Source organism: Typopeltis vanoorti, chromosome 10 (assembly GCF_054136105.1).
Source record: "Typopeltis vanoorti isolate ZY-2024b chromosome 10, IOZ_Tvanoo_1.0, whole genome shotgun sequence".
NCBI classification, from domain to species: Eukaryota; Metazoa; Arthropoda; class Arachnida; order Uropygi; family Thelyphonidae; genus Typopeltis; species Typopeltis vanoorti.
Window position 1 is genome coordinate 1,451,277 of NC_143558.1, and position 14,886 is coordinate 1,466,162.

Below are 14,886 nucleotides of genomic sequence, written 5' to 3' on the forward strand. Positions count from 1 at the left end.
AAAATGAATAGTTTTTTGGTCATGATAATATAAATAGTTAAACTGATGGGTTTCACCACATATGCTAGTGGCTTAAAAAAATGTTTGCTATAATAAGCAGCAAACATAAACCATTATATAACTAAAACTAAACATGCAGGAACTGTTACACAAAATTGAAAAATAGAAATGTGTGGAAGCTGGCATACCACAGTCCAGGTATGTATGATAGTTGGCAGAAAAGTTAGTCTGATGTGTGGAATGATCTAATAAGTGAGTTCCAAATATCACATAATCATTCCCTGGTTTCTGTTGAGTGTGCCTTGTGAATGGATAACCATCGTAGACTTTGTTGTGAACACTGAAGTTGTCTTGTAAGACATGCCGCTCTTGTCCCATTCAGTATTATGGTGAGTGCAGGAGAAGTCTTTAGGCAAATGGAACAAAGCTGTTATACTCACAATGGGCTTGAAAGCCACTCTTATATCAGGAGATTGGTGATTTTGAGATAAATTGTATCAATATAAGTGATGGAAACCAAGGCTCAGTAGCGAATGTTAGGAATTTGTTGTGGAGCAGGAGTAGAGAATAGTATTCTTTGTACTTTTTTTTTTTGTTGTTGTTTGTTTGTTTAGAGTATCCATTGCTCCAATAGTTAGAGAAGAGAATGTTATTCGTCTATTACAAAAGATGAAGTGTTTCTTCATATTTTGTAATAGAGATTGTCCCCCCCCCCTTTTTTTTTTTTCAGCATGTGTTAGCTAATTTTTTACCTAATTTTTGCAATAATGACCAGTATGAGTCTTACGGTATATGCTAAGAGAGAGAGAGAGAGAGGCCTCTTTCTGCTGTTTTTGAAATTAAAACATCTAGGAAAGGTAATTTTCCTTCACTTTCAGGTTCTAAAGTGAATTCAATTTAACGATGAAGGAGTTAATAGATGAAAGAAAATCGTGTAACTCAGTCACTATGTTTCCGGATTATAAATGTCATCCACGAAAGTGATTGTTTTGGATTTGTAGATAGCAGGAAATCTTCATGTTCTCCATGAATAAGTCAGCACATGGAGGAGATAGTGCTTCCCATTGCAACACCAGATAGTTTTTTGTACATTTTCCATTCTATCAGAAGTAATTTGAGTTCAGACAATGTCTACATAGTTGAGAGGTGTCAGGAGGGAACAGATCATCTACAAGTTGCATAACTTAGTTTGTGAACAAAAATACAATATCTAGACTAGCTAGAATGGCTGTTGATAAGATTAAAATTTCTTTAGTTTTTCTACAAAGTGTTGCGAGTTTTTGATGGAGTCTGTATGTCTGATGTGATCCTTTAAAATATTAGCCAGATTGTTTGATAACAGATAAGTAGATGAGTTAATACCATTCATAATAAGCTGAAGAGAAATATTAGTCTTGTGTACCTTGGGTGTCCATATAATCATGGAGTTAAGGGAATGTGGTCACGTCGGATAATAGGTTGGTTTCTTCATGGTTTGTCCAAGTAGGGTCATAATCTAATGGAGTGTAAGTAGAGGTTTCTGAGAGTAAAAATGAAATTTTGGATATATGATCAGTTGTATTCATGAGTACAGTTGAATGTATATTATTTGTAGCATAGAAAAGGCTCTTTACTTTCCACCTAAACCTATTGCAATAACATTAGATTGAAGATTGAGATCCTTCTCTCTCTCCTTGTTCTCCTAAAAAAAAAAAACAAAAAAAACATAAGTTCTTTCAAAATAAAGAGCTCTTTCAAATTATTATTATTATTATTATTATTATTACGGGTATCTCCATGGAGTCAGTAGACTCATCGCGGGAGACCCAAACTAGCAAAACAATATCTGTCATATCTCTTCTTGAATTCATTTACAGATGAAGAGCTCACAACAAAGTCAGGCAATGAATTCCACTCATTCACCACCCTCCAGGCAAAAAACCTTGTTCTGACACCTTTGTTAACCACACTCTTCTTTAATTTCCAGAGATGACCTCTTGTTCTTCCATCACTATCACACAGCTGAAACATTTCCCCTGCATCAATCCTATAAAAACCTTTTAGTAATTTGAATGTTTCTATCATATCCCCTCTTCTTCGCCTATCAGCCAATCTCTGCAATCCACAAGCTCTCAATCTATCAATGTAGGGAGCATTTTTTATATCACTCACCAACTTGGTCACTCTTCTCTGAACCCTCTTAATTAAAGAACAAAGAAATTATGATACTTGATGAAGGCAATTCAACTGTTATCATTAATGCTGATTATTTGTCCAAAATGTCATTTTTAGTCTCACTTTAATTGCTTACCTCTACTTGCACTCTATCAGGCCTAGCTTTCCACTTCTCCTACACACAATGTATTACTAGTATTATGATATCAGATTTTTGAGAAGGTGGATGATGAAACTGATCATGAATATGATGTGATGGCCAAGTTGTGTGGATTTCCTTTCAAAAAAAGATCTGAAGAGAATAGCTTCAGTTCTTTTTTTGAAAGGAAATCTAGCTTTTGAAGAATGAAGAAATACAAAAATGGAAATACTCTGAATTTCTCCATTCTTTAAAAGCCAGAGAATTGAAGGCTTCGGTTCTTTGTTTGAAAAGAAATCCACACAACCTGGTCATCACATCACATTCATGCTGTTTCATCATCCTTCTTGTCAAAAATCTGGTATAATAGGAGCTCTCATCCATTTTCTCTTATTGACAGTAATGCCATCAACAGTGTGTTTCTTGGGGTTCTCGTGTGGGTTGCATTTAGCCTCTTAGCAAGAGACTCTCCCCCCCCCCCCATTGTTAACTTATGATTAGCACTGTCGAATTTTCCACCATGTTTGCCTTTGCTTGCATTCCAATTTATTCTGGCAAAAATTTTATATTAAATAATTTTCCTGCTTGCATTAAGTTATACATATTTTATTCTCTTTTTAAAAAAAAAAAAAAAATAATAATAATAATGTTCAGCATCTGCCACTGATGATATCTGTGGTCTATCTGTGATCTGCTGAAGTTGGTTCGAGAACTTTTATATACTACCAGTATGTTCTTTTGGCTGATTGTTCTATATAAATTTTCCATTTTCATGCTTATCATCTTTGTGAAAAGTTGTGTTTCAATAGCTGAAATTGTAACCAATTCTTAGGTTCAGCAATCAATAATGAGAGTGCAGTTAATATTTTCTGTTCCTCCTTTCATAATCTTGGATATGCTTATTTTCATATACCAAATTTTTCAGATTAATCATTTAACTAATGATTCTTGAAGACTTGACATAAAAGTATCTACATTTTATTCGACATAAAAGTATCTACATCTTATCTTTCCACTCTTTAATTATCAATGCAAATTGGTAATTAAAAGATTAAAACAAGTCCTCCCCATGGTGCATTGTCATGTTTTTATATATATATATTAAAGCTTAGAGATCCATGTATTCCCATTTTTCCCCATGTTATTTTTCCATTATTCCTCAACTTGGCATTTTCCTGTTTGGCCTAAATTCAGCTTATTCTTTCTTTTAACAGTTCTTTCCCCCCCCCCCCAACTATGCTTGTATAAATCTTTCCTGAACGTTCGCTAGAGACATCGTATAATTTACACGTTTATTTCCAATTTCTATAAATTGGCACATCATGAAATATAGCCACTACATAATTTTTATATTTCCATGTTTCATCATTTCAATTCATATATCTACTCCAGTTGCTTTTGTACATTTTTTTAGGTCTCTTTTGGCTTTTCTGCCTTATAGAACTACCTAATGGTGAAGCTTTTTTTTTTTTCCTGAAATGTCTTTTCATTACTTTTTAGCTACTTTTACATGTAGATTAGGTATCTTGCTTTCTACATTGTCTGTTTAGCTCTTCTAATAATTTGGAAGAGTTAAACAAAATTTTGTTTTTAACATCTGTATTCTGTTGGTACATTCTGTATTTTGATTCTAATTTTAAATGTAGATATCTTTTCTAACCCATAAAATGTATTTGAACCCTCTGTTTTCGGCATACTTAGTATGTTAATCTCTCTATGTATGTAACCAATAGGAGGTACAATACTATGACTTTGAACTGTGAAACAACGTAGTTTCTACGTTGTTGTATGAGAAGTCATACAGTTCCTTTATAGAATGAAATGCAGAAAGTTATTTTAGTTTCTTTGTTTTTCCATACATCATATCTGATCAGAAATGGTAGAAAAAAATAAAAAAAAAATAAGTAAGGTAAAAATACAAAACTATTTAATATAAATTTTGCCACAGAATTGCCGTTATGTAAATAAAACTCAATTAAAATGGAACCCATCTTCTGATTTCTCTAGTCATGAACTAAAAATTGTCACTCAAGGACAAGTGCATGTTCATGATTAGACTACTTGTACGTGAGACTGTTGACTTTACATCAGTTGTGTTAATATAGAATTAAAATGAATATAATTTCTTTTAATCCTATAAAATTGTGCTTTGCATATACCTCTAATATCATTCTCAGTATCATTGATGTACAAGTTGAGCAGCAGCGTACAGAGCCAAGTGCAAATTTAAACATCCTGAACATCAGAGAAAATTTGTCTGGGCAAATTTTATTTGTTAGTTTCATTATTAAAATTAGAATAAAAGGTATATGTGGATAAGATTTTAAAATATTTGTCTAAACACAGCATGCTTCTAGTTTAGTTATTTGTATGTTAGAAGGTAGTGAGGCATGTCAGGTGAACCTTGCTTTCTCATGGTGTGGCCTGTTTGCAAAAAAAAAAAGGACATTGCATGCCAGAGGCTGCCAAATTCCAAAATCATTCCGGGATTTGACAGTCTCTGCCATGTCCAACTATCCAAATAGTGAAGTTATCTTCCTTTTTAATGTCCATTACTCCAGCTAGTTTCCCTTTTTGATCACCACTGACAATAGATGTGATGCAGAAGTTTTTACTATATAAAAAATACCCTGATTGAAATCATGCATCTACCTACCTGAATTCCTGATATCTCTGGAACCTCTCTGCTCTCCTAAATACTATAGATCTTTAACCAGTTGTCTTTCCAGATACTGTAGACGTCACTTTCTTCTCAGTTACTGAGATCCCGATCTTGTGAGAGTTTCTTTTCACCAACCCTCCAGTCAATCTCAAACACTCCTTTGGCACTACAGAGCCACCAAGTGAGAGACATCCATGATCTAATTATTGCTTCCACTTTTTTTGACCCAAACACCTGCTGTAAGTCACTGAAACTATCTGTAGTAGCATGAAGGCTTTCATCCTCTATTCTACCCAGAATTCTCATCCACTTTCCAGTCCCTGGTTCAGCAGATGTACCAGAGTAATTGAAGAGAAACACTCAACTTACTGCATGTGGCATGCAACAAGAATTCCAGCTTCATATTCAATCTATGTTAAAACATGCAATAAATGTGAAACAGCCATCAGCAAATCCAAATGTGACTTCATAAAGGCTAATAGCAGAGAACTTACCTCATGTCTAAATGGAAGCAGTGCCTTCTGGTTCATTGTAAAAGCCACCAGGGCACAACACTGTTCTCTCTCTCATTAAGTTATCATTGTTACAGCACCTGAAAATAAAGCAGATCTTTTTGGCATCACTATTTTTTTTCTTGGACTCCTGCATTAGATACTAAGGCAAATTGCCTCCAACCATACTAATAACTAAGCACTATATGCCTCATGTGCTTTTTCAGCACAACGACATCAGAAGAATACTAAACAATTTTGATACTTAAATCTTCTGTTTTTTAACCTGGACATTCCCAGATTTATAAAATCATGTGTACTACAGCAATAAAAAAAAAATCATTTATTGTACAAATATTTCATCTTACATATTGCAGCACATCAATGAAAGTGAAGAATAGCAAGAAGTTTGAGCAACAGCAGTACAGCACATGTTGTTACATAAAATCCTTTTATACATAGAGTTGCATGTTCATTTTGTTATATTATTATTAACTAATTTAATGCATTAATTTAACTAATTAAAATATTAACTACAATAAATAAATACAACCAATTTAATGCAGTTGAGGTTAATCATTTTAAATAATATCCCAAACTTAAGGGCTGGTAAGGCACTCATTATGATTGAGGATCAGTTAATGAAGTAGAGCTTCAGCACTTTGAATAAATTTCATGTTTAAACATAGATCCGTGTAATAGTTTGGTGTTTTCTCTGGATTCTGTGGCTAGGGTTTTCAACTCCATTTTGACACAGACCAAATTGGTGAGGTTTGATAAGCTGGATGTGATCTTGATGTTTAGGAATACATTTTTACTAATCTTCTTGTTTGTCTGTAATAAGACAGGTTGCCTGAATATGGTACTTTGTATACACTGGATAAAATCATTAATCCTCTGGAGAAGATAACAGATTGTGAAAGTTAATGATTTTAAAGATTGTGATCAGTTTGTATTTTTTCATAATCTTTACCACATGTTCAGAGATGACCTTGATGTAAGGTATAGGAGTCCTGTGGAGTTCTTCTCTTGGATGCTGTCTGGGAGGGCTTAGTTAGTTTTTGTGCTGTTGTTGAGTCTTGTCCATTTAGCATAGTTGTTTGTTTGATAGTTTCCAGTTCTTAAGTGATCCTTTAGAGGAACAAGTTTTGTGTGCTGTAAACATTTAAGGATTTCATGGTGCCATACTTTTGAGATGGATGGTGAGGTGATGTATTGCGAGTATAGCATCCTGTAAAAGTTTGTTTTCAGTAGATAGAAGTGGAAAGTGATCCAATCAGTTCCTGTTTGTTATGTACATCTAGAAAGGAAATTCTACTTGCTGATTATTTTTCTACTGTTAATTTCTTTGGGATATGTAAATTGTTGAATTTTTGTAGAAGTGAATCAAGTTCTGACTTCATGTCATTCCAGATTGCAAACATCATCTATATATGTTAAAGATACCAAGCAATTTTAAACCTGGTTTTACTCCATTTTTTCCAAGTAAGCAAACAGACAAAATGTCAAGTTTGCGCCTGCAATTTATGCAAGACTAGCTGATCCCACAGGTAGTGCAAGACCAAGGCAACTCGTGGTAGACGTGGAGCAAGCTCTGATCACTAATCTTAATATTTACCCTTAATTCCAAAACACATCTCCAAGAAGGGGATGTATGATGTTTTGTATTAAAGGCAAGGGGCCACTACAAAACATCATACATCCCCTTCTTGGAGATGTGTGTTGGCATTAAGGGTAAATATTAAGATTAGTGATCAGAGCTTGCTCTACGTCTACCACGAGTTGCCTTGGTCTTGCACTACCTGTGGGATCAGCTAGTCTTGCATAAATTGCAGGCGCAAACTTGACATTTTGTCTGTTTGCTTACTTGGAAAAAATGAAGCAAAACCAGGTTTAAAATTGCTTGGTATCTTTAACATAACTATACCCAAGTTAAAAATACTTTCTTCATCATCTATATATCATAGCCAAATGGATGGGTTTTGTTGAAGAGCAAAGATTCTTTCTTCTAGATCAAAGTTAGCTAGGTTTGGTGATAATGGCGAGCCTACTGCCATTTCTTCCATCTTGAGGCAACCAGACGATTGTGAATCACATCTGGATCACTTTCTACTTCTGTCTGCCAAAAACTGTTTTTACAGGATGCTACAATCATAATACATCAGCTTACCATTCATCTCAAAACTACAGAACACTCGTTACAAGTGTTCATCTTTTTCATGACCCCTGGCAAAATTTTAGCCACGTACAATGTGTAGTTGAGAAACGAGTTTCGTGCAGTGATAAAACACTTATTTGAAGAAGTGGATGGCCACTCAGATCAAAGCTGAGTTAGATGCAGTTCATCGAGACTCTGCACTAGCATTAAAGACAATTTATTTTTGGATAAATGAGTTCAAATGATCGTAAGTCCATTGAAGATGAAGCGTGCTCCTGATGCCACACTGATGTCACTGTGAAGGAAATGATTGATAAAGAAAATCTGAAGTAGCATAATCTAAATATTAAAGGACATTCATCTCATGAATAGCCAAAAATGTGGAGATCATCTGAAATTTATTTTTTATTTTATTCATATATTTTTTGAATGAAAATTGGATAATGCCAAGACATTCCTTATCTTTTCCTTCATTTTTAATATGCCCTTAAGTAATTTTTGAATTTCCTGTAGAGATAGCAGATTTTGGTGTAATTCTTATTTTCATTGTATAGTTTTTAAGTTTTATTATAGTTTATTATTTAGGAATTTCATTCAAATATATTCTTTTGCAGAATATTGAGCGTTCCAAAGAAGATATCAAAAAGGTTCTTGGAGTTTTAAATGAGCATCTACTCACTAGAACTTATCTTGTTGGTGAGAGGGTCACTTTAGCTGATATTTCTGTTTGCTGCAATATTGTTATGCTTTATCAGCATGTAAGTATGTTACATATCAAATTATTGTTAATAACTAAATCCTATTCTAATTGTAACATTTCTTCATGAAAATGTGATGGAACAAATTTGGTGAAGAATATACATATAGAATGAATTATAAGATAAAGCAAATGTGTCAAACTCAACAGGTAATGTGACCTTTATATTGATGATGATGATGATATAGTACATAGATAGCGAAACTATGGCATGCATGCCAGAGGTGGCACGTCAACGATTTACAGGTGATATCCTTTTGTACGCTTATAAATTATTCAACCTTTTTTTTTTAAATTGTTACAATACGTACAAGTTAAATATTCTTTTACACGAGAGAGCAGCTATGAAGATGTGCGTATGATTGGTGCTGTATTAACAAAAGATTACACGACTTAAAGATAAAAGCAAGCCAACAAATTTTGAATTGAAATGTTAATTCTCTTCAACCAAATCCCATAACATCTGCAACTGTCATAATAACATTCACTATGTATATATTTCTTAGTTTTAACACATTCATGACGGGGTGTCATTTATCGTTCTGACAGAACTTCTCGTTATCGGAGGGCTCAACTCACACAAAGTTTCAACCCTTGGTTGATTTTTTTGTGTTTGAGCTGGCAGTGGAACTCACACAAGCATTATATGGCATGTTTCAATTCGTGGTAGAATTTTTTATTAAAACACTTAAGGAATTGAACAACGTAGTGGATATAAATTAAATCCTTAAATCCTCTGCCCCACAAAAACCAACCATATGGCTTTGCTATGTTGATGATGTGTTCGCTATTTGGCCACATGGCTCTGAAACACTTCTCTCCTTCTTAACACACTTAAACAACCAACACCCCCAGAATTAAATTCACCCTGGAAAAAGAGGAAAAAAACAGCCTCCCTTTCCTAGACACACTAGTCAGCCGCCAGCCTAATGGAACCTTGGTTTTCTCAGTTTACAGAAAACCCACCCATACAGGCAGATACATTCACCAACAATTCCCCCCCCCCCCTCACAACAATATGGAGTAGTGAAAACACTATACAACAGGGCTAAACTAATCTGTTCAAACGACTTGGCCCTAAACACTGAACTAAATCACATCCTCAACACTTTCTCAGCCAATGGCTACCCCCCCCCCCCCCCAAAAAAAAAGTCCAAAAAATATTAGAACCTACAAATCACAGATCCCCCCCCCCCTCCACAACAAGGATTACTCTAAATCCATCACCATTCCCTACATCCGAAGCACCTCGGAAAAGATTACCAAAATCTTAAAAAAGCATAACCTGACCTCCTGTTACAAACCTTACAGAAAATTGGCATCCCTTATCCACTCCACTAAAGACCAACCACTTCCCCTAGACCTATCTGGTGTATACCGGGTCCCTTGCAGTTGTAATCTGTCTTACTTTGGCCAAACAGGCAGGACAGCGAATATCAGAATTTCTGAACACAAGGACTACATCCGGTTTCACAAGTACAGCCATTTTGGTCTTGCGGACCATGCTCTGGATATATGCCACAGAATACGGTGGAAGAAAGCTACAGTAATACACCGTAGCAAATACAAATTCGAAAGACTTTATGGAATCAGCCTCAGCCCTAAGAAATTCTCCAAACCTCAACAAATTTGGTTGTATGCGACTGCCCCAAATTTGGGAGGCTTACATCAGCAGACCTTCAGCCCAATGGCCAAGAACACCTACTTAGCCCACTAGAGGGCACCATTAGGACTTTTAGGAGAACAATAGCTTCATCTCTTCATTCCCAGTTACTGTATTTGTAGTGCCTACGTGCACGTGCTTTTTTTGTAAGTTCCTTTAGAAGATGGCAATGTGACGTTGCCGAAATATCGGAAAATATTTATTAAAGTATAATTTAATTTATACCCTTAATTACGTTGTTCAATTCCTTAAGTGTTTTAATAATGCATAACCAACGTATAAGCCTGTGGTAGAATTTTATTTGAAGTTAGCCTTTGTGATCTGTCATAATGACATCTAGAATTTCAAATGCAATCGAACAAACACTTATTTCATGTAATTGAAAAATTGGACAATAGTTTTTAGTTAGATACTATGTTTCACTGTGCAACATATGGTTTTGCTTGAGTCTATACAGCATAGTTTCTGTGAAAGGAGACATGTGATTCATTAGTTAGCGCAGTTTTTATTCCATCTGTCTCTAATTGCACCATCAGGTATACAATAAAACTACTCGTTTTTCTTGCATCTGCAGTATAATGGCTGTTGGGGAGCGCGAGTTACTATCGCCCTGACGTGAACATATTTAAACATTTTTTGTGTGCAAGATATATGCAAAACTTTTTAAGGTCTTTTTTCGTAAAGTAAAATCAGGGGTGTGAATTATATGCGAGAGCAAGTTATATTCGAGTAAATACGGTAAGCATTTCGCCGACAAGTTGACATCCTTCTGTTGCTCCCCATGCACAGCTGACTTGTATTGTGAGTTACAATGCATAAATATTGTTCACGCTACCGGTTTTTTTTTTTTTTTTTCCTCCCCCTCGAACCATTATAAATTTATATATTAATAAAATATAAAAAAAAAAACAGGCCTGCAATGGAAAAGTTGTCTGAGAAGAAAAAAATAATTGATCTTATAGATTTTTAGGTGCTGAGTTCAGAAAAAATAGTAAAAAAATTCCATCCACCAGTTTTACCCAATTTCTAATTTATCGTTTTTATTAGTATTTGGATTTAAATTCGGCACATTGGTATTTATTTTCATTCTCCTTTATTTACAGCTAATTAGTTGTATGAGTGCCTTTTTTGTAGTAAATAAAGAAATTTCCATGAAACTTCTCATTCTCAAGATAGGAGAGGGAGGGAGGAATGCAGATAAAAGTGCAGGTGACTACTATGAATCTGATTCTACGAGATAACGAATGACTTTCCTGTTGTCACAGACACATTTTCTTGTGTGATTTTTTATTATTATTATTATTGTTCCGGGAAACTCCAAGGAGTCGACAGACTCATCGAGGGAGGCCCTAACATCATGTCTGTAACAACTATTCAACATTCACACAGTATCTATCATATCTTGCCTTGAACTCATTCACGGTCGTAGCACCCACAACAGACTCTGGAAGCTTATTCCACTCATTCACCACTCTCCAAGTAAAAAACCTAGCTCTAACACCCTTGTCAACCGCGCTCTTGCCCATCTTCCATGCATGGCCCCTAGTCCTCCCACCACCAGTCATATTTTCAAAAATATCTTCTGGATCAATCTTATAAAAACTCTTCAGTAATTTGAATGTCTCAATCATATCACCCCTCCTTCACCTATCGTCCAATTTCTGCAACCCACAAATCCTCAACCTATTCTCATAAGGTTCATTCCACAGACCTACTATCATCTTGGTCACTCGCCTCTGGACCCTCTCCACTTTCTCCCCATCACGAAGAAACCCTGGTGCCCATAACTGGGCACAGAAGTCCAGATGGGGTCTTATCAAGGCTCGATACACAGGAACAACAACTTGTTTGTCTCTGCATGTTAAAGTATTTTTCAGAAGCCAAGTGATTTGATGAGCTGTTTTAGTCACTTTTGCAATGTGCCCCCTAAACTTCAACTCCCTATCCACCAGCACTCCCAAATCCTTGGCCTCATCAATCTCCTGGAGTACGGTTCCACCAATGCGATATACTGCTGCTATTCTTTTCACCCCAAAGTGCATAACCTTACACTTTGCCACATTAAACTGACATCCATTTTTCCTAGCCCAGTCCTCCAAACTATCCAAATCATCCTGTAAAATTTTGACATCCTGTGCACTCACAATTGCTCTACCCAACTTTGCATCATCAGCAAACAAGTGAACACTTCCTCTCAAATCCTTTCCAATATCATTGATGAACAAATTGAAAAGCAGTGGTCCAAGAACAGAGCCCTGCGGCACTGCACTAGTCACAAGACGCCTTTTTGACTCCACTCCTGAATAAACCACTCTGGTATCTCTCCTTCAACCACCCTCCTATCCATCTTACCAACCCTTTATCTATCCCCATCTGCTCCAGTTTACTGATTAGGGTTCCATGTGGTATACTGTCAAAGGCCTTGGCAAAGTCGAGTAGTATCACTGTAAACCCATTTCCCCTATCCAGTTCAGCCGTCACTGTGTTATAAAACGTGAGCAAATTACTGAGGCATGATCTATCCTTCACAAAACCATGTTGTCCCCCATACAATATCCCATTTTCATCTATCCAAACCTGTATTCTTTTCTTGACTAATTTCTCTAAGACCTTGACAATGATTCCTGATATGCTAATCGGTCGGTAATTTACAACAGTAGTCTTGGACCCACCTTTATGCAGTGGAACTATTTTCCCCTCATTCCACCCGCTCGGGACTAACCTAGACCAGAGACTCAAATTAAACAAAATGGTCAAGGGTACTGACAATTCTTTAGCTGCTTCTCGTACTACACGAGCTGGTATACCATCCAATTCCACAGATGTATTGACGTTGAGTTATGCAATAGACTACTCACCTCCACTTCATTCACCACAATTCCCGTATAATCTACTGGTTTATTCGTTTCTGCAATGTCACCACCTGGATGATATATTCTTGCAAAGTGCTCACTCAGTAACTCAGCTATCTCAACTGATTCAGTTACCTCCCTACCATCGGCATTCTTTAAAATCATTCTGCCATGTACATTTTTCCTTTTACTTGCTATATATCGAAAAAACTGTTTAGGATTCTCTTTAGCCTGCATGGCCAATGTTCTTTCGTAATCCTTTTTTGCTTTTCTTACCACACTCGTCACCTTTCTGGCCTGTGTTTTATACCGTTCATGTGCCTGCTGGTCACCTTTCTCCTTAAATTCCCTCCATAGTTGTTTCTTTTTTTGCAGCTCAAGCTTAATGGTGTTATTCATCCATTTAACCCCTACTTGATTTATTATTTGGACTCTAGATATACAGTCAGCCATTGCTTCATGCAAGCACTTCTTAACTACCTCCCATGCACTATCAACTTCTAGTCCTTGCAGTTGTACATGCCATGGCACTGAGCCAATCAAACTCCTAAGCTTGTCATACTTTCCAGCCCGATAATTCCACATGTACCCTGTCTTAATTGAAAATTCTACACCTTTAGCCACCTGCCAAGTCAAGACCCTATGATCACTCTCACCTATTGGTGGCAATATGGTCATATTTGTTGCAGCCAAATCCTCAGATGTAATTACTAGGTCAAGCACTCTCTGACCTCTAATATTTTCCATTACATGCTGTCGCAGATAGTTATCCCTTAATAACCGCATAAAATCCAATTCCTTCTTCCTGTGTGTCCTCTCCTCACTCCAATCAATGCGACCATAGTTGAAATCTCCCATAATAATCACCCTCCTTCCACTCCTTTCTTCTATTTGCTTGTGCATACTGTCACCACCATCTTTTCCATCAATTGGTCTATAGCAGCACCCAATTGTATATTTAGTTCTGCTAGCCACAATCTCACACCAAATGGCCTCAAATGTGCTCTTTTCTCTATCCTGCAATTCAACTTCTATTCTCCTTGGCTGTAGCTCATCAGCTATTATCAACAATACTCCTCCCCCCCATTTTATTCTCCCTGTCATTCCTGAACACACTATACCCATCACATTCAATCCGACTAGCTATATCATCTACAGTCAGCCATGTTTCACTAATGCCAATAACCTGTGGTCTGGAAGTGCCAAACATGGCCAAAAACTCTTCCTTCTTGTTCCTAATACTCCTAGTATTAGTGTACATGAATTTAAGACCCCCATTAGCCCCAACCCTACCTTGATGCCTTATATTAACTATCCCACTCTGGTTTATTGTCCTTATTTGCTCTAGCATATTATATTCATTCTTACATTCAACTGCCTCCCTAAGGACTGTATATCTACCCCCCCTCCTTAACAAATATAGTTTCCCTGAATTCGCACATCCACTACATTCAGTAACACTTTCTCAAGTCTCCTTACACCATAACCATTCAAATGCAAGCCATCCATCTTATATAGATCCTTTCGCCCATCAAACTCACTCCACACATCCACAAATTCCACACCACTCGTCATACGTAACCCACGCATAAAGTCATTCGCAATTATGGCCCTCCTTTTAAGCATTTCACTGTCATACCGTGGCAAAAGACTAATCATTCGAACTCTCTCACTCTTTTCTTTTGCTACCTCAAACAATTCATTCAGGTCTTCTATCATTTCCATTTTATCTCCTTTCAAATCATTCGTACCTGCCACAACAATCATTTCTTTCACCCTTTCCTTTTGCTCTCTAATAGACCCACTTACATCCTTTATGGTCGCACCAGGTTGGTACGATTTTGTCAAATCCTCTACTAACACACCTCGTACTAACGAGTCTCCATACAGCACTATATCCTTCATTTTGTTCATGTTCACATTCATACGCCTATTTTTCCTGTCATACCTTTTATTATTGGTTGGTTCATTCAGTCGACTTTTGTTCATGCACTCTAGCTGCTGTTTTGC

General features: G+C 36.4%; 1 protein-coding gene across 1 annotated transcript in view; it reads left to right on the forward strand.

The window, feature by feature from the left end:
• eEF1gamma (elongation factor 1-gamma) overlaps positions 1-14,886 on the forward strand; it is a 223,886-nt gene that overhangs the window by 102,039 nt on the left and 106,961 nt on the right. Inside the window, exon 5 of the mRNA XM_090399438.1 lies at positions 8,219-8,362. Coding sequence (XP_090255564.1) covers positions 8,219-8,362 — 144 coding nt within the window. The remainder of the gene's footprint in view (positions 1-8,218; positions 8,363-14,886) is intronic.